Genomic DNA, 25,157 nt, shown 5'->3' with positions numbered 1-25,157 from the left:
ATCACAGACCCTCTGCATCCTAATCTGGGCTTTTTGCTGTAAATTCACATGCCTTCAAAAGCCAAGGACATCTTATCTGGGCTAAAAAAGCATTGTGAGTTTATATCACTGTAGGAAATGTTTTAATTATTGTTCTTCTTTTATAAAGTAAAACACAAACACAGCAATCATATTATACCCTCTAAATAGCTGAATATCAGCAGTGAGTGAACTGTTCCTCAAATATCCCTTTATGGGAGTTGTTAAAATCCACTTGCTGGCCCCGAAATCCTCAAATCCAAGCTCAGCTTCAATGCAGCACTGAGACGTCTCTCTAAAGGTGTCCGGCCTCTTTAAAAAAACCGTTGCAATGCATCTTAAAATATTCCATAGAAGAAATATTCTTTTTAGTAATGCAAACTACCAGACTGGACACGCTCTGTTATCAGTCTAACATGCCAGTTTAATACCTGTGACACTGTTAATGGAGGGTACTCTGGCCTTTGCTGGCAACAACATGAGGTCACCTGGTGGGCGATGGATCCTTTCTGTTTCTAACTGCTGCCACAGAAAAATCAGAGAAAAAGAGGGCTGACAACTCTGCAAGTCCTTCCCCTGGCCCACATAATAGAATCTGCAAAGCAAAAATAAGGTCTGACACTTTCAAATTGCTGCAATAGGAGAACCGGGAGATTATTTTATATCTAGTTCTAGAAAAGGCTAAAAGTAAGCCTGATGTGAGGCAGAAGACAGAGTCTGAAAATGGATTATTCTCATTTTTCCTGTAATGTAATTTGCAGATGTGCCGTGTTTAAGACAGCAGAAAAGGTGCATGGACTAGGGAGTGTTCTTTTTGTGCTTGCACTATCTAGGCTGTAATAAGTATTTTCTTTCTAGTGTTTGTACCCACCACTTTTAAAAGAAAATGTTAATCAGCACTGCTACTCAGCAGGAGTTTCCACACCTGATCAAAGGTGTTAAGAGTAATTTTTTTTCTTATTAAACGTTTAATTTTAATTTCAGGAGAGAAGAATAACCCACTAGAGCTGTTTAAATAACCTGATTCTTGTCATGTGAAGAAATGGGTGAACCATTAGCGCTTGCAGGTCTCGCTGTATTGCCGAGTTAAACGAGTTAGGTGGTTAAACACTGAAGTTCTTTTGTTCTGACCAGCTGCATCAGTGCAGCTATTTATTCCTGGCCATGTCTGCACCAGGGATACACACTGCAGTTGCATCCTGCTGCCTCATCTGCATTGCTGTATCTTTGGCGAAAATATCCAGCATATATCATGCAGGATGCAGAGAGGAACCAAACAGTTATAGAACTTGGATATCCATCCAGAGCATCTTTCTGTACCTCTGGAAGGATATGGGAAGAAACAGAAAATCTCATGCTTTCAGGTATAAAACCAGGGTTTAGATTTAAAAAAAAAAAAATCCTTTAAGGGGTGGACTATGCTACACCTGGGGTTTCTCAGGAAAAATCTGGGTGAGTTTGGGTTTTGGGTTTTCCCTCAGCAGCAAGTGGGAGTGGGCATTGTTGGGGACAGGACTGCAGAATCGCCCTGTGCCAGCTGCAGAGCAGCAGTGGTCCTGCAGGCCTGCGCCCGAGCCGAGACAGCAGATCGTGGCTCAGCAAAGCTCCAGATGCTTCGCACTCACGCTGACTGCCCAGAAAAGAATCATGTTGCACACTAATTATATTACAGTGATTTATATGCCCTGGCACCCAAAAGTTGTCACAGCTTGGGGAAAGGACTTTTTTATTCCCTTTTTGTAATAAAAAGAACACATTCTTCCCAATTACTGCTGAAGCCATTGCTTCTAATAAGTACCAATCTAGGCATTTCTTCTGCAGCTCTTTAGGGTAAAGCTTTGTTTTTTCAAGTTATCTACATGATGAGCAAGGAAGATGACACAGAGAGACCACAGAGGCAATCCTCAGCAGTGCTGAGCTTTTACTTCCAACAAGTGAAGTACCTGAAGTACTCCTGACCTCTGAAAGTTGCCTTCTGGCTGATATCTGCCAAGGCTGCGCAGGTATCAGTGACGGAGCTAGAGCATAAAAGTAAGGTCATCACATTTCTGATCCATTTCTGTAGGGCTCTGCCATGGCAAGACTGAGCGTGTACGTATCATCTTCCAGAGGATCCCAAAGTATAGCTTGGGTCTCACAAATTTTCATTAAGCAGGTAAGAGAAATACAGTACAGGGTGCAGTCACGTGTGGAAATAAAATATGACTGCTTTAACCCTTCCCTGCAGCAGTACAGAACAGGAAAGGAATGACAATATAGTCAAGTGAAATCACAGCAGGAATTGTAGTGGAGTTGTTTAAAAAGAGAACTGAAGTATTTATTACTACTAGTGCAAAAGAGCTCTTACAGAAACCGTTCTTGACCATTTTCTCTGTCTTATGACTTCGGAAGGGTGGGATTAAATTTGTGTTATAAAAATTGCACCAAAAATGACTGGATTATGTTACAGTGATGTACTGTATTGTGTTCTCTGCTAGTCCTAAATTTACTAAAAGCCTCTTTAAGCTGTCAGTGTGAAGCAGTATGAAGATAGCTATAAAGGGATTGTGATTTTTTAAAAAAATGAATTGCTGTATACAGAAATTTTTCTCATGAGTGTTTTTGTGAGAGGGGCAGCCTTATTGACTGGAATTCCTGTTCTAAAAAAGTAATCTACAAAATATGCCAGGAATTGTGGCAATCATAAAAGTAGTGCCAAAAAAGTCACGAGGCACTGAAAGCCTGGAAATTCTGTTTTGAAAGGAAGTGTGGTGGAAACTGGAGGAAGCTTTACAGGAAAGAGAGGTGGCTATCCTGATACTCTGTCCTGCCTGGAAGAAGAAATTATCTCCAAGCAAAAGCCCAGAGACCATTACACAAAGGAACAAACAAACAAAAAAATCCTAGCAATAAAACCCTGAAATACTTGTCACAGAAGCATGGAAATTAAACCAGGGAAAGCTTAATTTCCATAGGCAGAGCTGCAGCGAGCGGCGTTACACTCCTTTGCTTCCATATTAGTTCATTAGAGGGGCCTGTGACATCTGCCCTGTGTGCCCTGACCCTTCTGGTGATGAATGGGTTTAATCTCTGGCGTGTGACACCGGCGTTTGTGATTCCTGCAGGTTAATTGATTTCTTTTGGCAAAGCACATTTCCAAGTCCTGTTGTCTGAGCAGCATGACTGACTGCAGAGGGGAAAAAAGGCATCTTGAAAGAGAAATTCTCCTGTACCCGGCAAGCAGTAGGCAGGATAGAAGGGAGGACTGGCCAGGCAGAAAGCCACCCTCGCGCGATGCCAGGCGCAGATGGCCTGTCAGATAGGTGGGAGCTGGACGTCGGATCTGCAGGCGGCGTGGGGTTTTAAGCTGCTAATAGCAAAATGCTCTGTTGTCTTTTCTCTCACAGGCGAGCATGCAGCTAATAACAAACAGACCCTCCCTCATAAATTCTGCCGAGGAGACCACTGAACCTTCAGCAACGGCAGACGGGACCCCATTGACAGCACAGACACCTCTGCACGTGGCAGGGAGAGAAGCCTTATCCGCAGTTGCCAACCTTGAATATTAAAGATACTGTCTTGCTGTTCAGTAATGTGTCAAACTTGAATTAAGCTGCACTCTCCAGGAATCTGACTGTAGGATGCCAGGGTATTTTTAACATGGGAGTGGGCATATCCCAGAAACAGTGCACTAGGAGTGATTTGAGAGAACCTGTTTTGTTAACCATTATTTATGACAACTGTTCTCCCTCTGTATCTGAGCCAGTTTGTAACACAAAAGATCTGTGGCTGAATAAGATAAAATTCATAAACAAGTATGGATCAGACAGACCAGGAAAGGGAAGGATGCTGAAAGAGAGAGTGCAACAAAACCAAATCTGAAGCATGAATATGTTTCTTCAAAAAGTGGACCAGGGACTGGTTGGGAAGCTGGTATGCTTTGGACGTGAACAGAGTACAACCAAATCTGCTCAGGCTAGACAGCAGCAGACAGAAATAAACACTTCTATGCAGGAGAAAGCAGAGCTCTGGGATGTGATCTCCATCCCACAGTAACGCTACTGCAAAGCTGCTGTTTTGGTGCACCGTAAAACAATCTTGTAAAACACACCAGCACTGGCACCCAAGCAGAGTCAACCAGTTAGTGACCAGCCTGTGACCTGCAGTGCCTCCTGAGAAAGCCCTCTTCCTTGAGAACTCCACGGGAGCTGTGGCACCGGCTGGATACCACTGTGCATTGCCCAGTATAAAGGTCCAGGTGGGGCTGGGCATGCTGATAAAGACAGCACTGACCTCCCATCAGTACCTGAACACTGAAATCCTCCTTCACCACCAGCATGTCATGCCGTGCTGGCAACACACGTGGTGCAAAGGGACACATATCTCCACCGTAATTCTAAGTGGAACAAGTGCTCTCCCCCCTGAATACAGTGAAGACGAACACTGAAGTTTTCCTAGAAATGGGGTCCCTGAGCAAAGGCTAATGCTACAGCTACACGAGGGGATTTAATCTGCTGCACTGTATCGCTACCCTGTCACCAAATAGAACTTTTGGCTCCTTGCAGAAAAAAAAGGCACCCTGAGCACCTAGAAACTGATGTTCATCTAGCCATGTCCCCTGGTGATCACTGCTTAGACTTGCACATGCAGCTTATGTGCACAATTGCAGAAATAGGACTGGAAGGCAGAGAGCAGCTCTCATCTTCCTGCCTCAAGACCGAGCCAGGGAGGCCTTCAGAAACAGGACAGCTTTCATGTCTCCTCCAGATAATCCGCTCTAGCATTTACCTCTCTTTTCTCTTTGAAAGTTTTTCCTAACATCTTATCTCCAATTTCACTTCTTGCAATTTGAAGCCTTTAAACGCAGGTAACAAACCAGGCACACATCAGTCACGTCACATCTCCAAAGCCACACTGAAGTTTAGCTGCGCAGGACTTAACCTCGTTTCAAGATACATGATGAGGTCTTGTTTTTTCCACAATGTTTAGACATCTCATTGTAGGCAGAATGTATATATCTAAAGGCACTAGGAGGCAGAAAACTTTTCCTTCCTCTGGTATTGGTGTGTGTTAGTAAAAGGAAGGTGGAACTGCTCTTACATCTTACCATCTGTGGCCCTCCTTCCAAATCTCTTGCATCCATCTGACAGGATAGTGTGAGCCAGAAAGTATCACCCAAACTGTTCACGCACATCCACCTCGAAACACCTTCTTTACCTTCTACTTGTACTGTCTAGTGACAGGGAGATGCCAGGGCCCTAATCCTTAAGGTACAGCAAGGTATACTCTGCTTGCTTTGCCTGCACAATTATGACAGGCTGTTAACATCTGCATTGCGTGTCCGCACGTCTCCCATTCTCCCAGTGGGAGAAAAGCAAAGGCCAACACCAGACTAGTCACCTACCCACATATTCAGCATGACATTATACATACTCTTATTTTTTGACAATTATGAGAAAGAGACTAACCCCAGAAGTTTGTATGTCATGTGGAAGCGTCTTCTGAATTACTGTAGTTGCCAACCGTGAGGTGGTCCGAATCGGTTTCTTTACTGAAAAACAGTAGCTTTTTTTTTACAAGCTGCAATAAGGGACTGGGAAAGACTATGTTTATTACAGCGACCCTTGAGCATGTATGTCCCCACACACAGGTTTCTTCCTTCTTGCCTGATATTCCTGTGTATTGGAGGTAGTGAGCAGGGCACGGGGGGCTGAGATGGGACTGTGGGCTCAACACTGACCACGAGCTCTGTGAAGTATCTCTTACTCTCCACCTAGCAGTTTGCCAGTTCCAGCACACAGCAACTTCTCACCACAGATGGCCTGGGCTGTGGCATGCTCACGCAAGGATAAAAGGGGCCTGTGACCTCAAATACTGTGCTCCCCTCCAGGCCATGGGGCCAACAACTGAGGTCCACCAGAGCAGAAGCGTGTAAAGGATGCCCAGCCAGCATGACCCAAGCCCCTGTACTTCCTGCAGCTTCATGCACTCTGCTGAGCTGAGGTTCTTGACACACAACCCAACATCCTTTACCTGGAAGGACCAAGGCCAGGGAAAGAGTACAAGCATAACGTTCAAGAGAGAAAACAGGCTGCGGTACCTCCCCATTCGCAATTGCCAGGTTACTCACTGTTGTTCAGCTTTGGCTCGGTCACTTAGGAAGAAGAGGGCTGTGGCCAGGAAAAACATCCCTCCTAGGACAACGACAAACGGGCAGAGCATGAGTGCGTACCCCAAGCTGAGGAACTCCCAGACTGGGGACTCCTTTGTGCTTTGTCGTATCAGGTCTGAGATCTAGGAGAAATGGGCAAAAAAAAATTAGTCATTTAGATGAAAGAAAGACACAATAATGCTGAAGGGAACACGATTCCCTAAACAACCACCCACTGAACATGTGCATGAGGTTTAAAGCGGAACAGTGTGTTCAGTAAAAGCTGAATGTCCCTTGCACGCTTCAGCCTTCCACATGCCGCTCTGGAGCCTGGGCAACTTATGCTGTGAGCAGCTCAGCAGGGGTTCTCTTCTCCCTGTCGCTCTTCTGGCCTGATCTATTATTCTTCCCACAGCCCTCTCCATCTTCCCCCTGGCTGTTTCAGTGACTGCATCCGTGGGTGTCTAACCGTGCTGTACTGGCCAAGCCTCCTGGGGTGCCGGCAGGGCCACGCCGGCGTGGCTCGGTGGGTGAGGGAGAAATCAATCTTCTGCAATTTCTGTCAAGACCTGCTTACTCCTACACCTTACCTACCTTTCAGCAAGAGGAGGTATTAAATTCCCTTTCTGTGTATTGAGTGGGAAGGGGGGGAATGTTTTTCACTGAACAAAAAACCAGAGAACCCATCTGATTTTCAGAAACAGAACTCAAACGTGGTTTTTTATCCCCATGCCTGAGGTACGGGCCTCATTCCCTCCTCCAGCTTCCTAAGCTTGCTGCACTTTGAAGTGTAATTGTGCGCAAGATGTGACCCTGCCCCCCAGGCTCAGACAAGGTCTGTTGCATAGGGGCTGCGCTCACACCGAAGAATGACGCGCCACCGAGTTTATGGGCAACCCGCATCTCCTGACAGCCAAAAAGCATAATTATATGAAAGTGAACACAAGTGTGCGCTTACACGAAGGAGCAGTGACATGCAATGGCAGTATGTAGTTCATTATGAAAAGCTTTTGCTAAAACTCAGTAATATTTAATGACTGTCTGTAGCTAAAACCATCACATTTTAATATTTACTGTCCAGTAAAGAACTAGACTCTCCGTAAATCCAACGGAGCGGTAGCAGCAGTAGGAGTGAGTCTCAAGGCATTGGGTATTTAAATGCCCATCTCTGCTTTTATCTGTGACCTTTTGCTGATGCAGAAATACTAGTTTATACCAAAAGACTGCAGGGAATTTGCAACATAAAATCCCTCTGCTGTGCACACATGCAAGTCAGTTCCAGAAATAGTCAAAGCTTGTGCAGCAACTTCTAAACTGCTGCATTAATGCTAATGAAAAAGGTGGCGTCGGACACCAACTACAAGCAAAATCTGACATTCAAGGCTTCAATCTTGCCAATCAAGTGAGGAGATGCCACATGCAGGTGAAATCTCCGATTCACAGCCCTGCAGCCTGCTGTAATGACCTGGAAGGTAAGCGTGTGTGAAGAGATGCCTCAGCAGAGGCTGAGCACAACTGAAGGTCACAGAAGGATGACACTCATGGGGACACAAATGAACAAGTCGCAGAGTGCGCTTTAGCAGGGAGACCCTGGAGCACTGGTGGTCTCAGTGCCCTAATGCCCGCCTTACAGCTCAGGCTGGCTGCTGCTAGAGTGAAGGAAAGGAGGAGCAGGCAGCCTGATGCTGGAGGTGAAACCACTGCAGGCGGAAGAGCAGAGGACTGTCTGTCAGGATGCAGCACTCAAGTACAGAGTGAACAAACACTGCAAGAGTATCTACAGCAAGAATTGAAGGTTTTTAGCCAGACTTCTCTGTTTCATTCACTGCCCGAGAAAGGAGGAGGAGAAAATGTTAGTGGTTGGGATACAGCTAAGGAAGTGTTCCTGTCCTCTCAAAGAGAGCCTCATTCACAGTGTGTAACACACAAAGGAAAACAAGAGTGTTATGAACAAGTCTCATGTGAGAAATGATGGTTAAAAAAGTCCTTAGACTGATGGCAAATAACAGTGGCTATTAGTCTGACAGACTCATTAAAAAATAGCAACGAGACTTGCATGTGAAAAGAAGGCACCCACAGGAAATTAGCAGAACGTGCACTGCACCCAGAATCCAGGGACATCGGCTGCTAATTTGTTCCCTCTTGTATCCAGACACCTAAATTCCCAACATTTCCTGTACTCTTCATTATGAGCCAAAATTTGGCATTGAATCAGCCCCTCTGTGTGCAATAGCCAGAATGGAGGATATTCTAAAATAGAAATTTAGAAATTCTAAACCACTTTTCATTTTTGGGAATGGATACAATTATCCTCCAAAAGGGCCAGACAATAAATCACTTGACAAACTGACATGATATATCAGCAGTAGAGGATGAAAAGCCAGGCATGTGCTCCTGATTGCTTTCTCTTATGGATGACATGATATTCTAGGCTAAAACCAGCTTTGAAAACGTAAAGGCTCCAACAAATGAAACTCCCAGTGCAGCTTGCCCCACACCTTCCCTTCTAAAGCATCGTGTTGACCTTTTATACCAACAAATCATGTTAATATTGAATCTGCTACCTTTTCATTTTTAAACCAACATGTTCTGTAATTGCACATTTTAGAAAAAGCAGTTTCCTCCCAGCCAAGGTATAATTCTTCCCACCAAGCCAGCTCGGCTTTCTCATCTAGGTTTTCTCCCATGAGTGCACCTCTTAACTCTAGAACTTTGTCAGGCCCCACGTATATGTTTTTGCTGTTATCTTAACAGTCCCTATTCCCTGTTGTTTGTTCCGCTCAGTTACAAGCCACCTGCTAAGACTAGAACTTTGGCATCTCCTCTCAAGAGGACACAGGACATAATTACAGACTTAGGCTCCAAGAACGACATACTGTTTGCCAAATGGTCTGCTCTGTATTGCCAATTTTTGGCTTTCCAGACTCCTCACAATGATAGCATCTCGAGTTGTCTAACTGTGATTTGGCAAGACCCAATGTAGCATCATACTCGGTGCTTTCTATCGTGAGTAACAAAAAGTGGGGGTGGCACGCACAGTTGGTGCCAGTTCTCCAGCATGGAGTCATGTGTGGGATTCCTTTCTTTGTTCTGCCAGTTGGTAGGTGGCAAAAAACTTCAAAACATTTACCCAAAATGGGGGGGTGGAAAATCAATAAGGAAGTCCTGCTGCTGCTTTGCAGCCTAATCAAAAGTCTTTGATAACATTCTATGAAAGTTCACGCCTTCTTTTCCCTCGCTGTCTAACATAGCTCTCCAACCAAGAGGAATGACTTCGCTAAATAAACTTCAGCTCATGGCATTTTTACAACAGGATGCAAATGGTGTGTGTTCAGCCGGTGGCAGCCAACTGGATGGAGTCCAGCTAGAGAAAATGCCCACTTTCTGGAGAACGAACAGTACAGCTACAGCAGGCGTGATCCAAAACCCCAAAGTCTCTGACTGTGTCTCAATCTGAGTGCAGCAGACAACGAAGGAAAAAAAGGGAAACTTCATTACCTTTCTTGGGAAGCATGTGCTGTGTTTTTTTGGGACGCTGGACGGGCTATTGGTGTAATAAAAGCCCAGGTGGGCTGAAGCCCTAGGAAGACGGCTTGTTTCTGTGTTACTGTCCCTCCTGAACAGCACGTGTGGTTAAATTAAACTGATTTACTAATTAGACAATGCAATCATAACAACGTCTTTGAGATCATAATTTCACCTACTCTGTCTTACTGCTGAGTTGAACATCTCAATTTCTTTGCTATTGCTTGATTTTTCTATATTTCTGACATTGCCTCTTGGGCACAAATCTTGCTACATAAAAGGCTATTTCCATTGCAGTATCTGGTACAAATACCTGATTTTCACGATTACCAATTTGATATAGGCCAGGTTCCCCCTGGCTCCTCTCTTCAGTACAGTTCCTTCCCACAATATTCCCTGTAACCCCACAGTGTCACGGCAATGGTTTGGGGTTCACCCGCTCTGAATTCAGAGATGCATGTGAAAGGTTTCTTTGATTTTTTTTTTTTTTTTAATCTAATATGAATGCAAATGAAGACTAGAAACAAAAAATAAGGGATTTTATACAGTAAAAGTAAACAATTTTCTGGGCCTGTGGGGTAGCACAAGCATTTATACTGTGCTAAATGGCATGAGAAAGACATTATAACATGAGGAAGTAAACCTGCCTATTTTATGATATTAGTTCAGAAAACTGCAGGAAGGTAAAAGCAATTTCAGTCCAAACGTTATTTCAATTTTAACCTTGGTGTGTTTGGATGCTGGAGGGAAAAAAAAGCAAAACATCCTGTTAATCTTAATTGTGTCCCTTTGAGGTGGCAAACAAATTTAATACTTGGCTGGTGACAACACCAATATCCTGCTTTGGTGTGTGGTACCCGAGTTTGCCCCAGCAATACCCGTAGCAAGGATTCCTGCTCTGCTCCCCCTGTGGCAGGCTCATCTGTTTATGCCCTTGTACCCCCTCCCAGGATTACCAGGCTGCATTAAATAAGTGTTGCTTCCTTGAAAAGGCTGCAGTAAATTAAAAGACTCAAGGGTTCTGCTTGCAATGCTGGCAAACGGACTTCGGAGGTCTCGGTGTTAAAGCAACACACCTCTGGACACCATTTGCCCTGGAGAGGGTTCAAAGTCTGTTTTCTTCTTGTCATTAACTTTGTCTCCAGGTCTGGTCTGCCCAGGGATTTCCTGAGTTAACACTGGCCTTTCTCCTGTGCCAGCAGGAGATGCCTTGTACCATGGGGAACGCTGAATCGAGGAACACGGCTCACGAGACAGGGCAGAGGCACTGAATTGTGTGGGGATGGGGGTTCCCACTTCCATGTAGAAATAAGGTCTGTGGCACAGGACCACAGCAGGAGCCCACCCTTTAGCAGCATGCCTGTCCCCCGTCCCACCTTGTAGCACAGGCCCCTTCCGTGGCCCTATACCCCAGGAGAAGGAAGTCATTCCCCCACGTTGCAGCAACTGGACAGCCCGTTCCGAAAGGTGCTCAGCACCGTGAAAGCTTCGTGTCTGTACCGGGAGTGCACAGGGTCCTTGGCAGCTCCGAGAAAGAAGCCACTTATTTAACGAGATTTTTAGTGCAAAGAAGGAGTGACAGAGCAGATGGGACAGAGCTTGGACTACCTCAGTGAGACAACGATCGCCTATAGATTTCTGGGCTTTCTCTAATGACAGTACTTTTATGTACTTTAAACATCCGTTTATCAAAAATACTGAGACCCTGCACTTCCAACCAAAGTCACGGGAAATGACAGGCACACAGCAGCTCTGGAAAAAAACAAGAACAGGCTGTGAAACCTTGGCAAAGAGCATTTTATATATGGGAAGTCATTTGGGTTTTTAGGGCAGATTTAAATCTTGGCTGTTGCTGAGTCATCAGAAGTGGGAAGCTTGTTAGCTCGTTGCAATGAGGAGATAAATCCTATGTGGATTGCTCTCCAGGTGCTTAATTCTCCCCCTTTTTGTGCAGCTGACAGCCACGTCAAAGATTTGGCCTTTCCCTGCACTATGAAAAAGGCTTTTAATTACCTAGCTCAGCCAGGACCAGAGAAATCCTCAACTTCAAGTTACTGCTTGAAGAAACAGATAATAAGGATGAGGGGCTGGGGGCTCTCTTCCTCACAGTATTTCCCTGACACGGATGTTGGACTCCAAGGGCAAGCCCCATTTTAGCCACCACAGTCTGGGTCGTATGCAAGCATGAATGTGGGGAAAGATCTGCTCAGGAGGAGTGATACCATTAGGGCTACAGAACACCACCCAAGCAGCAGGCACTCGGTAAAGAAACAATAAAAACCATAGATGTGTATCACATTTCATCTACTATCTCCATCAGATGGTGGAAGATGCTGCCTATACACACTCATATACCATAAATATTAGAACATGTAACGTGCTGCAAAAGCCCACAAGACGGAGACCTCCGTTCCATCCTTAATTCCACAACAGCAGTGGAATATCTCCTAATAGTCCGTAAAACAGAGAGTGATGCCAGGAGAATAATTTGCACATTCTGGTTACAGGATACGCTTGCCTTTTGAACTCAAGTTCATCTCACACCCTGCTTTGGCAGAAGAGACAGTACCATGAAATCACCACCAAGCACAAAATGGGCCGTATTTGAGGAATGGCTGCACAGGTCAGACAGGAACAGAGCATCCAGACTGCAGCAGCCCATTGCAACCATCCACGTTATTCCACTACCCTGGTTTAATTCAGACAGCAGGGGATTTGAGCCCCAACAAACTGTGGCCTGTTTTACTCTAGCACACTAAACTGGAAAAAATATTATTCCCAAGTAAGCATGTCCACAGACCTACTCTGAAGTAGCCACAGCATTTTAAATGATAAAATACGGATTTTAAACCGTAAAACATGAATTCCATTTCCTCAGGTAGGCAAATCTTTACATACAGAACTACTTTCTACACATACTCATTTACTTGGATGGGTAAACACCTTCAAAACGAAATCCACAAGGCGGCTGTCTCAAACTGGGACAAGAAGGCTGTGAAATCTACACCTCCAGTTCGAACTTTCATTAAAGAGGTATCTTAATTGCTGCATTTACTACAGTTTTCCTGGAGTTGCCCCTAATCAGATGCTGATCTGCCATCCCTGATACTCTGCACCAGTGATAATTAACACTGTTCTACTAACTACTTGCTAAAGGAAGGTCATTAGCATTCTTGCTGTTTAAGTAGCTCATTAGATCTAGCTTATCAGCCTACTCATATAAGAAAGTTGGGGAAGGGAGAAAAGTGCAGGGTGACAAGCGATAGGCTTATTCTTAAAATCTTTCCAGGTAATACCAGGAATGGCACAAACCCCCTTGGGTCTGCCAAGAGGAGGCTGTTGGAGACCCAGCAAGTCAGGCAGTGCTTCTATTTGCATACCTAGAGATGGACAGATGGGGAGCGTGACCCTCAGCACACAGAGAGCGATTGGAGTCCCCTCTCACAGAGCCTAGCTGTCCCGATGCTGCCCAGCCTAGGGGTTGTGTCCCTATGTAGGACTGAAGCAGCAGCAGCCAAGGAGGTCAGGACACGTGGGAACCACCACCAGTGAGCACAGGGAGTAACTTTTAGTCCCTCAAAGGGTGCTGAGTGGAGGAGAGCTGATCTCCGGCACTTTAAAACACCATCCTCGTGCGTTGATGTTGCCAGGTGACCAGCAGATACAGACAGGTTTCAATCCCTAGACCTGATGGATGGCTGCACAGGGGAGATGAGAAAGAATTTAATCAAGCAGGAAGCTAACAGGAGAGCCAACAGCACCAGAGCAGCAAGGACAGCCTGTGCCCACAACAGCAACTTTCCTGGCACATGTAGAGAGAGCAAAGCCTGCAGGAGGTGCCCGTTTCTCATCGCAGCCGGGCTAGAAGCAAGGCGAGGATGGAAGAGGAAAGCACTGCTCTGTTCAGACAAGAAGCAAGTGACAGACTTGGAGGCTGGAACGAAGAAGTACCAAGGCACAGCCTCAAAAGACAAAACCCATTGCCTGTACTTGGTTTTCCTGAAGCAAAAGAGTACGTCAGCGAGTGGAGGGAGACCTCTGTTTGTGCGAAGGAATAACGTAAACCCTGAGCAGGGAAGACAGGTTCATGCATGCATGTGCACAGAGAAGCGCAGACTCACTGAAACTTCTTACAATTATTTAAAATTAAAGGGCAACAAAGCTATAACCAGAATTAACGCCACCAAGAGCTGGAACTGTGATGCAGCCTGAGAAGAGTTAACAGTATTTCACATTCTGCTGCTAGCTACCTCCACTCATCTCTTCTGAGTCCGAAATGCTGTCTGGTTTTTAGGGCACAGAAAGAGCAGTTAAAAGACCTTTATCTGATACTCGACATGAGTGGTGGGATTTGGGGTATTTCCCTTAACTCTTCCGTGCTTCAGCAAACATGTCTGCATAGTGGGATCTTTGGAAGGTGGAAAAGTACTAGAGATATTCGGGTGCAATGCACTGAACAGGTGAAATTTCTCACTGACTACCTCAAGAATAAAGCATGGAGTTATAATCTAGTTGTTAAATAGGAATTATATAAACTCTGCAGGTTATCACAAAGGTCCTGAAAAAGTTAGTTATCTAGGAATAAAAACTCTCATCTAATGAAATACTGCAGCAATGCCTATTCCTATTTGTGAATGAATAGGCAGCACTGATTTATAGTAATTGATCCCAGTACTTGGCAGGTAGTAAAACCTTACACAAATTACAGCTGCCACCCTAAAACTGCATTTGCATAACCTCTTTGTAAGTCACTCTTAAGCCTTTTTACATAATAAAAGTTATCGATATTTAAAGAGACATAAAAATAACCACATATACGAGCTTCCTTCCACTTAGCTTTTAAACACTAACATGTATTTGGTGCCCTGGGTGATTGTAAGGAACTGCATCGGAAGATTTGGCACTGGAGGAGATGACAGAAAAATCTGAGTCTGACCTTCAGCTCTTACAGCACACCACGGAGCTGGGGAGCAATCGCACCCAGGAGGCTGCAGCTGTCAAGCACCTTCTGTGTTCCACATGAGGATTATAAGATCAATACAACATTTATTGGCATCCAGCAGAGACAACTGCCGGTGACAGCTTAGTCCTACAAGGACACGGGTATCTGATTCTTTATTAACAGCACTGCTAGAGGGAATCTCGCTATGGACTCATCAAAACTATGCAAGATTCCAGCCACACTTGATCAAAGCACTGCTCACGTAGCGAGGGAGCTCCAGGCGGATTTTGTAAGCAGTCAGAAGAAATGGCAGATCTTTCAGGACCTCTGATGAACCCCGAGTGATCAGGAGGCTGAGGCTCACCAATTCTGAGCATGCCTGTTACTGCAGTTTATTTATCCTGCCTCTGCCTCTTTCTTTCACCTACACCCTGCTCTTGGTCTGCTTCATGGTGACTCTGGAGCGACAGCAATGTGAGCTGATGTCCTCACGCTGGGGATTCCCAGAAGGACTACGGGAACTGGGTTACCAAATTTCCCTTAAAGGCAACACGAGTGGGTTGCTTAGCTCCCATTGACTGCCTCGAAAATCCTTGTCATAATTGTCACAATCTTTGTCACTTCTATAACCTGCCCAAGTGAGATTTCAATCCTGCATGATGAAGGTCTCCATCCCACAACGCAGCTGGGCAATTCCAATGACAAACACCTGCAGTTTTTAAGGATCAAGTCGATTCCTTCTCTTAGCTCTGGTGGAGAAGTTGGCTGTTTGTCCTTTCACTTTAAATGGGATTTGGTTTTCTGTGTTAAGTGAAAGCTGCAGTTGACCTTTCAGTCATTGTAGCACAGGGAGGATGAGTCAGCCAAGCCAGTCCAGAGGCTACAGAAATGGATGCTGGTGCCTTCCATGACATGAGTGCTTCACTCCTGCTCTCCTGCCACAGAGCCTTGTACTTGAGTAGTCTCCTCCCAAATGAGAACTGCCCAACAGTACAGCATTAGAAAAGAGTAATTCAAAATCATAATTAATATTTTCCCAGTCTAAAGGAAGCCTAAGGCAGCTATTAAATTGGGGTTAAGCATATTTCAGGCAGGCATCCTTAAGTAACTCACAACTCGCTTCATCTCTGAATACCAGAAGGACAAGGCACATTATTTTCTACAACCAAAGTCCTTTTTTTTTTTTTTTTTAATCTGTGACACTAAAGAGCCCTAGGCAACTTTCAAGATGAATTGCAATCATTCAGGGTCCTTGCCGTTCCTCCCGGACATCCCTCTTACGTAAGGAAAAGAACGAACACTCAGCAGAGCCACCTGAGGCAGCCTCGCCTGCATCTCAGACCCTCCTCTCCTCCCAGGCGCTGCCTTCCAAGCACGCTGGCCTCTTATTTCATCCTCCTGCTTGACGTTCCCCATGTCGCCTGCCCTGCACAAAGCAGCCTCTTCCAGTGATTCCTGTGCTCTTGCCACTTTCAAACAATTTCTAAAATAAGATCATTTCTCCCTGGCTGCCCAGAACATTGAAGTAAATAAAGAGTAAGCCAAATTGTATGTATTTATCCTCTCGAGTCACTTCTTGTTTCTTTGGTCCGTTCAGCCTTATCTATACTTGTCCCTTCATCTACGCTTCAGAGGGCTACAGAGCAACTATATTATTTTTGGGAGCGTGCGCTCAAGAGTAAATATTTATGTATATTTAAATATATATATATATATCCAAAAGTAAAAATATATAAATAAATATATATAAATACACACATCAGTGTCTATGGGATGAATAAATAAGAAATTATGTGGGGTTTTTTGAGGAAAAAAAAAAGTCCACAGCACCCAGCAGCTGTGTCACACAGCAGTACTGAGCTGGCAGAGCACATCAAAGTTCTGTCTTCTCAGGTGGTGGGACTCATGAAGATCCCAGTTCCATCACTGGAAAACTGTGGTGCCTTTAACACAACATGAGCGTTGCCACTTAGGGCTTTACATGGAAGCTACTGTATTTTATAAAGGATGATCTGTGTTCTCTGAAACTCAATGCATCAAACTGCACGGAAGGGTGCAAGGGAAAGAAATTACCCCAGTATATCTAGATTTCTTTTCTTCATTAAATTTCCCAGGCCTTATCTTTTCAGCTGTGAGCATTCTCTGCTTGCCAGCTTTTGGAGCAGGGCCTTTTGTTTTGCTCTGCACTAGGATAACGGTGGCATAATAAGGGAGATCTCCAGTCAGACCAAGGCCAATAACCGCAGCGGTAATAGGAAGGAATACGACCAATAAAACACCAAAGCGTACACACCAGAGAGGAATACTAATAAAAACCCCAAAACATGCACACCCATCCCACCATGGATTTTACACCATCATTAATTATCATACAAAACAGATTCAAAATATCAGCAGGTCAGAACAGCTGCATGTTGCTACCCACAAGTAGCTATTTGGCTGATGAGGCCAGATTAACAGTTGAACACACACGAGACTGTTCCAGTCTAATTTCTAATGGACCTATGTCCACACCACAGAAGCAACCGCTCTTCCTTTACAGAGCTCTCTATAAGCTTTACAAATGTCTAGGCTAAAAAGATTGAGAAGCTCACTTCTCGTGCCCAAGTGGTCCTTCCAGGTTTGAATTGCAGCCCACTGGGAACATAAGCATGTAAAAAGGTTGCATTGCACCACATCGCTTCCCGTTCTGCTGACAAGTACCGGCCTTCCTTCCCTAGCATGGTTTAGCTCGGCATTTTAGATAGGCAGTTAGTAAACAAAAACAAATATGGGCACGCCACCCTGCCAAAACCTGCTGTGAGCACTTACAAATCCAATCAGATAAGGACTGCCAGCATCTCCCAGGAGGTGTGAAGTGAAACTCTGCAAGGCCACTGCGGTTGCACGGCGTGTTGGAATGACCACATACTGCAAAGAAGGGGAAAGAAAACAAAAATACATAAGGAAATTGAAGTAAGAACCTGCCCAGCTGTCTTGTATCACTCAGTTTATACTCAGGTCAAGACAAAGTAAACAAGCTCCCGCAGATGTTGGGGGCAGACACAGCCACTGTCCAGTCCACGGGTGGCTCTAGCAACCGAGAAGCTCAGCCACCCTTCCTGGCTTTCTAGTACGGATGGCAGGTGTTGTGGGAAGGAAGCTCTGTCCAGTCGGCACTTCTCTGAGCAGCACCAAATGTATGAGTTTGACCAATAACTTTGCCCACAAGACACTTTGCCATCGCTCCTCAGCCTGCATTTTGCTTTGCTGATGGGGAAAGCGAAGTTTGAGGTTGCCTGCAGCACATAAATTGCTCAGCACCACCAGCCTTCCAAATGAGGACTTTGCTGAAACCTGTGATATTGTGTTATTCTCATAATAAAGCTATCATTTTAAAGATAACAGCAAAATCATGCTGTTTCCTAAACCATAACCACATTTCTAAACCTAAACCACATCAGTATGAAAGGTCACATGTCCTCCCCTCCCTCCCCATCTCTAGCCACTTTATATTTTTCTCAAAAATTTGTGATTCCACTTGTGAAAAGGGACAAAGACACATAAGGAAAATTTCCCATAGCCAAGATAGTGTATTTTGATCTCCAGTCCTCTAATAGGACATGACACCCTCAGCCAGGTCATGCAGCATCAGTCTGGCTACACAGGATCCATGGAAAACACAAATTACTTCCCCATTAAGGGACCAGAGCTCACAGAAAACAGCCCTAACCATGGAAGGGGATCAAAGATTAAAAAAACCAAGAAAAAACCCCAATGAACCTCCAGTCCTGTGGAATGACCTTAATTTTATAACACACTTTTAGAGCAGAAAAAAGTAATTGTCTCCTGCATAAAACTTGAGAAAGAACCTGGCTAAGAACCTCTGCATAAAATCCACATATCCTGGTTTATATATTGATCCTGTCTTGATTTAAAGGCTGTAAGTAATGAAGAATTCAATAGGTCTCTAAATCCAAGTGAGGTTTGTTTCCACTTCTAAGCACTGAATCTTGTTCTGCCTTCTCCTGTTGCTCTGAAGAGCTCTCCACCCTGCCAGAAATTACCCTCTTGTTTAGCTATTTGTAAACCACGATCCCTTTCACTCAGCCACTGTCTCTCTGATGGGCTGCCTTTAGTCTTTCTTGAGAAGGCACACCTTCCTAGACTTGAACTCATTCTTGCAATCCTTTTCTGAAGGCATTTATTAATGAAATGTGACATTTCAGGACTGACATATCCCCAGCTAGAGATACACAGAGATCAAGTCACCTTAGCTGACTGAGGTAGGGAGAACTCACTGCTCAAAAGTGACAAATCTGAGGGCACAGGAGCTGAAGCAATGTTTCAGTGCTTTACCACTTCCTCATAGGGAAGGGGAGTTGCCCTGTCTGCAGTGGAAAGAGCCATTAAAAAAAGGAAAGAAAAGAAACAGCATTGAGAAAATCCACACTAGAAAAGAACTGATGCCTATTTAGAATGATCATCTCATTCCAAGCAGAGACGATTAAGAACAATGGGTAAAATTAGATTAAATGCTTTAATACTTTTCCTTAGGGTTTTACCATGTGCTTTCAGAATGACCTGCCAGTTCTTCCATTACTGGTTTGACAAAGCTGCTAATGCACCTTGATGCCACATATTAAATGGGTACCCTGTCAAACTCCCGTTGTGCAACCCAAGAGCAAAAGATGATCAGATCCACAGCAGCCACCTGGCTGTGGATGGTAGACACTGTCCTCCTTTTGCATCCAGGAGCTCAAAACAGATTTGAAGGCTCACAGAAATCCCAAGAGGAAAATAAGGTCTAGACTTCATTAGAGACACAGAAACATACTGAAGGTCACGCTGTGAAACAGGAGGAGAGCCACACAATTCATTACCATTCCCAAAGGTGCAGGGGAATGGATGCAACCTGGATAGATTAGACAGAAGAAAAAGAGAGTGAGGGGAAAAAAAAAAAAAAAAAAAAAAAAAGTGAGTCACTGTTCTTCTTCCCACCTGGCCCCAGTTCATACAGGTGCAATGGAGAAGCATTCTGCAAGAGCTGTCGGAGAAAGGGCATCTGAGAAGATAAAGTGAAATTCTGCCTAATTCAAGAGTCCAGAGTTGTGTGTATCTGTGAATCAGGGAATTTTAAGCTTATGTTCAAATATTTTTTCTTTCTATGAAGTATGCTAACAAACCCAGAGAAGAAAGCTTGCCTGGCTCTATATTCTATCCATCTTCTTAGCAAAATGACAAAGGAAATGGCAAATTTACTAAAAACTTAGCATTTTCAGGGAGTGACAGTGAATTGGTGCCAATTGGAGAAAGCAGTTTGAATGATACTGCATCACACGTGTCTGTGTATTTAGATATATTTATAGACACACATATATTAGCCATAATTTTGCATGTATGTATGTATTACGCGTACATATAGTTTTACAAGTAGCAATACAATTTCCAGGACATTTTCATTTTGCCTAGCTGAAGAAGTTATTGATGGTTGAAACCATCAATATTGTCTGGCACTATAAAGTGCCAAAACTTAGTAAATTTAGTCTGGAATTCAAGTGACAAGCACCACCCCCCCATCCCCCAACCCAAAAACCCAATGTGTGGCAAGCAAACGAACATGAAATTTTTCTTCCTCCTCTAAAAAGATATTGGAAAGAAAAAAACACTTAAACCAGCATCTCCAAAACACAAAAAAATACTCCCACCCTATCCCTACTTAAAAAGCATTTTATTCTGATGGAGAGGAAGTAGTTGGTAGCAAACATCTGCTCTTCTAGGAAGACAGCAGTAAATTACAGCTCTAAATGGGCATTTTGATACGAAAATAGACCTAAATTCAAACCATACACGGCCTGGTTGGAACATCCCACAGAAACTGGAGGTGGAGAGCCACCGCAGCCAGGGCGGACGTCTGCGGGATCGTCCTGGCTCATCTCTGGCTCCAGGTTCAGAGGCAGGCAGCACAGAGGGTGAGCAGGGAGGCTGACCAAGCAGCTTTGGCAAACCTCTGCTCTTTAAATAGAGGTTCAGAAAGGCCATGGTTTACTGCTGACTTCCCCTTCCTGTAGTGAAACCAGCAGAATGAGTTGGTCTGAAATAAGTTAACCAGGAAAGCCAAGGAGAGATAGCCCTTCTCCCAGTAAAAGGCCACGTGCCAAAGAGGTAAGTTCTGATGTTTGTGTCTAATCTTTAATAGAAAACTCTCTAAAACACTTTGCTACCCTTTCTGGGTCAGGCAGTAATCTTCAGGACAATGCATACTGGCCTCATTCAGCACCAAAGGTAAAGAAAACCCACACTAAGCCTGTTCTTGCCACTGACAGAGCCTGGAAATAGTCCTGTTGTAACTACTGCTCAGAAAAGGCAAAGGCTGTGATCCAGAGAAACCAGCCTGAGCAAGAGCCTTCACTCAAGGCACTGTCTTAAAAAATACTTTTAAGCAAAAGGAGGCTGACCTGGTCTCCAACTCACAGCACAACGTGGTGCAGTACATAGCCGTCTGCAGCCCTTGGCCCACAGAAGATCTGCAGAGGTGCCGCTGGGCCCATCCCTCCTGGTCAGAGCTGTGCCCAAGGGTTTGGAGCGGGCTGTGTACCTTCATTCAGAGGCACTCCTCACCCTCCCTTCAAAGCCAGACCCCAGCACTCACATTACTGCTGTGTGGAGGCACACTGAGAGAAGCAACAATGAGAACTTCTGGAAATGCTATTTATCTTTGGCTGTAAAAATAGGTCAGCATTTTATACTACATAAATAATTGGGGTTTTATTTATAGGGAAGGTAATCAGAACAAAAGCAAATTCCTCCATGCCTATAGCACAGCTGAGCACCAGTCTATGGCTGTTTGGCTGTTTCAAGCCGAAAGGAAGACTTTGACTCTATAGCAAAACATTAAAGCAGCTCGTCCATGGCAGCTGATGACCATTTGAAAAGAACTAATGTTTTAAAAGAAAAAAAGGAATATGCAGAGCATTTTTTTGCATGAGTAAACTGAGGCTTTGAATAAACTGGAGGCTGGCTTTTCTCAGCAAAGACCTGAAGAGATTGCGATCACAATAGCTGAGGCCCTTTAAATTGCCTACTGGCTCTTACTCAGAAATGCCACTGAACCTTTATCCATCATCTTTATTTTTGAGGTGTGCTATGGAGGAAACACTCTACTGTTAGGGTCAGATTCCATAAAGTCCCAAACACTCAGCATGTCTCAGAATGTTACATGCTTGCCTGCTGCCCTGAAGCTCATTCATTATTGTTGTTACAAGGCAGTTTTAATGCTACTTCGGGGTTCTGGTAATTTTGGGGCCAATTTGCAAAGATGGCTGATAAAATCTGTTTCATAATTAGCATGCTTCATAAGAAACATCCCCGCCTTCCCTAAGCACCATCTGAGCATGTGCCTGGGAGGAGATTTGGAGAGCTGTGCTCAGGAGAATAAGGCCTGTTTTGTACTGATTCGCTTTTGGAACCAATATCAGCCTTTTAAAATCTCAGGCAGTGCAGTACATTCTGCAGCGCTGACAGTTTCTCAGACCTAGCACTCGGCACCTTTGGCTGCAGACAATTTGAGGAGCTGCACACCAACTTACACTGGCAACAACAGTAGATGCAATGGAAGCATGAAGCTATGAAGAGCCAACAATTAAATCCGAAGATAATAAGCAAACATCCGTGTTTTGCCAAGGAAATTAAACTTGCAAAACCTCTGAAAACGCTTACCAACTTGCCCATTAGGGTTCTTAAGCGGTCATGAGAGCTGTAAATCTTGGGAGAGCTATGATAAATCATTTGGGATGCCGTTTCCAAAAAGCCTCACTTCTGGCATAATGAAATCAGTGGGAACAGCGTTCAGCCAGTATTGAGAGCTTTTTATCCATGAAAACAGGATAATATTTATGTACATGATGAAAGTGTTGTTAAGCTTACGCTAATAATGCTTTTAAACTCCTTCCCAGCCTCAGGCAAGAACAGACACACTTCTGATTACACCAAATAAATAGTAATCAGTAGAAATTAATTTGCCAAACATTTAAAGTGCATCTCGCTAAAGCATATCCACAACTTTCTCTGGCTAGGACTTCTTATAAAGCTGTCTGTCAAACACGTTACAGCCCTGGCTCTCACCTATTGTCTGACTAAACATCCTCTCAAACCCCTTGTGTAATAGGAATGCACTTCAGACCATCTGTTTACAGGCTTGCATTGATCTAAGTGGATGTTTACATTTAGTTGTACAGCACTTTCACAGGTTTACTCCTGCTGATAGTGCATGAAGCTGTGCATTACATATGACGCTCAGTTCATTTTTAAACAGACAAGAGAAGAGCTAGCTTAAGAGTGGGCATCAATTACCAAAATCCAATATTTAATGTGGTTTTAGTTTCTTTCCCATGTTTTGGAAATTGGAACTAAGACATTATTTCCAATTATTTCCAATCATTTCTTACAGAGTTCTTTTGTACTAAAGCAACATAAATAACTGCAAATGCAGCCCTACAAAATGCAACTGACTATACGATGCTGGTAAGACAGATGGCAAACCCTATAAAAGCTATTAAAAAGCTACAGGACACTGAAGTCACACTGAAACCCACACAAAAAATCTCAGTAATTAAAATGGGACAATGATGGCATCCTTCGTACACTTGATATAACAAAGTAGTTGGTTGAAAAATGTCTTTTGGGGTTGGCTTGAGGCAATGTAGGTCAAGTTTCAGCTTGTTCCCCGGCACAGATGTTCTGGAGGACCTTGAACGTGTCAGGTCCCCTCCCTCCAGCTGCGCTCTGTTGGCAGCAGAGACGCCCACCTCTGCTGCTCTTTGACAGTCCCTGCGGGAGGACCGCAGATGTGCTCCATGGCCAAGCCCCTACCTGTTTCAGCCAATGCTGGTGAGGATATAAAAGATCTGCTGTTGAAGTCCAGCAGCTAATCCTGACCAGAGGGAGCTGGGAGCACTCCTGGGAACATCGCAGCCAAAGACAGGATGCGACAGGGAGCTCTGGCAGGAGGCACTAATGAACAACGACAAATATTGTATAATTTCTTCGTCAACATAGCTGTCTGTAGACTGCACATCTACACTTAATGAACGGCCACAGCAGCCTTGAACCCAGCACAAGCTGCAAACCCCAGGTAACCACCCATCCAGTCCATGCAGAGCTCTATCACACTAAAGCTGAACTGGTAGGAGGAACAAACCTTGGTAATTAAAAGCCGTCTAATGCTACTGAAGTACACTGATAACCTTTGTTTCTCTGTGCTTTATTCACATCTGAGAAAAGTGACATGAACACTCCACCTCCAAAAGCATTTTCCGCACAAATGAGTCCAAGATCAAAAGTTATCAGGCAACGCAGTTCTGGCAACTACAGAGCTACCTTAAAATATAAACCACAATCTTGAACTTGAACTTAAATCATAAAGAGAACTTAAGCAGAAGCTTGAAGTTCTTTGCTGAATCAATATATCAACATTATTATCTTTACATCTAGGAATACTGAGCCAGATTGTTTTCTCGTTGATGTTTGCATGAGCAACAAACACAAGCCAAGGGAGTTTTCTATTGATGCCAGACTGATTATATTTTTAGTTCTGTCAACACGCTGCCAAAAGACCTCGGGCAAGTCCTGTAATGGTTCTGTGCCCTAGTTTCTTTCTTTTTCATACAATAAGCAACAAGTAACCTCCCTCACAATGGGATTTCAACCTACAGTCTGTCTGATAGGCTCTGTACGTCTCCGACAGAAGCATCTACAAAACATGCAAGGCTCTCCAACAAATGCCCAGGCTGTTTCATATGAAAATCTAGCTGCTGAGGTCAGCTTGCTGATTTGAAAGACTTAAAATGCTCTATGGTGGAGAAAGAATGGAAAATGAAGGACATGAGGTGAAAAGACCCTGACAGTTTCCTCTTGGACAAGGTGGACATAGTCCAAAAATTCTTTATACTTTCTTTTCCTCTCCCAGAGGTAGTTTTCTATTGTGTATGTGTTGAATGGTAGGTTTGCTGGAGATAAGCCAAAGAGAGAGGTAGATAGCTGCCTTTGTGGTCAGAGGAGGGAGGGAGGGAAGGATTTCCTATTGCAGAACAAAGCTGAGTTATTGATAACAAAATCCACTAATGTGCTGACTATCAGGAAACGCTGGCCGATTTCTTTGCACATGGGGTTTTGTGCAAATACTTAAAATTTGGGGAAACTATTTGAATTCAGTAATGGTGTGCTTTCTGGACATCTCTCCCTGGTGCTCAGAACAAAGGACAAGAAGAATCTTTTTTTTTCTTTCTCTATTTCACTTTCCTTTTCAGCAGGCAAAAAAAGAAAAAAAAAAAAAAACCCACAGAATAGGCCAAAGCAGGGCTAGGCATTTGGAAGAAACTGTGAACTTCAGGTTGTTCTTGCAGCTGACAAACTGCTCTGGCCACCAGAAGAAAAAGATGCTGTTCCAAAGTACACTCACCATTAGTATGTCTGCTGTGATAGCCCAGTTTGAAAACAGAAGAGTTTCTCCGATAAAAATGCAAATCTGTTGTAACAAAACACACAAAAAGGAGAAGATTTATT

General features: G+C 44.1%; 1 protein-coding gene across 1 annotated transcript in view; it reads right to left on the bottom strand.

Moving 5' to 3' along the window:
* Positions 1-2,657: 2,657 nt before the first annotated feature.
* LOC104351106 (SPNS lysolipid transporter 2, sphingosine-1-phosphate) overlaps positions 2,658-25,157 on the bottom strand; it is a 122,071-nt gene continuing 99,571 nt past the window's right edge. The window contains exons 9-12 of the mRNA XM_086475411.1: positions 25,054-25,119; positions 17,427-17,525; positions 6,128-6,291; positions 2,658-2,748 (exon numbers count right to left, since the gene is read on the bottom strand). Of these exons, the coding sequence (XP_086331537.1) occupies positions 2,658-2,748; positions 6,128-6,291; positions 17,427-17,525; positions 25,054-25,119 (420 nt within the window). The remainder of the gene's footprint in view (positions 2,749-6,127; positions 6,292-17,426; positions 17,526-25,053; positions 25,120-25,157) is intronic.

This window comes from Leptosomus discolor, chromosome 18 (assembly GCF_034619465.1).
Source record: "Leptosomus discolor isolate bLepDis1 chromosome 18, bLepDis1.hap2, whole genome shotgun sequence".
NCBI lineage: Eukaryota > Metazoa > Chordata > Aves > Leptosomiformes > Leptosomidae > Leptosomus > Leptosomus discolor.
Note: the sequence above shows the minus strand (reverse complement) of the source record. Positions and strands in the feature narration are given on the sequence as shown.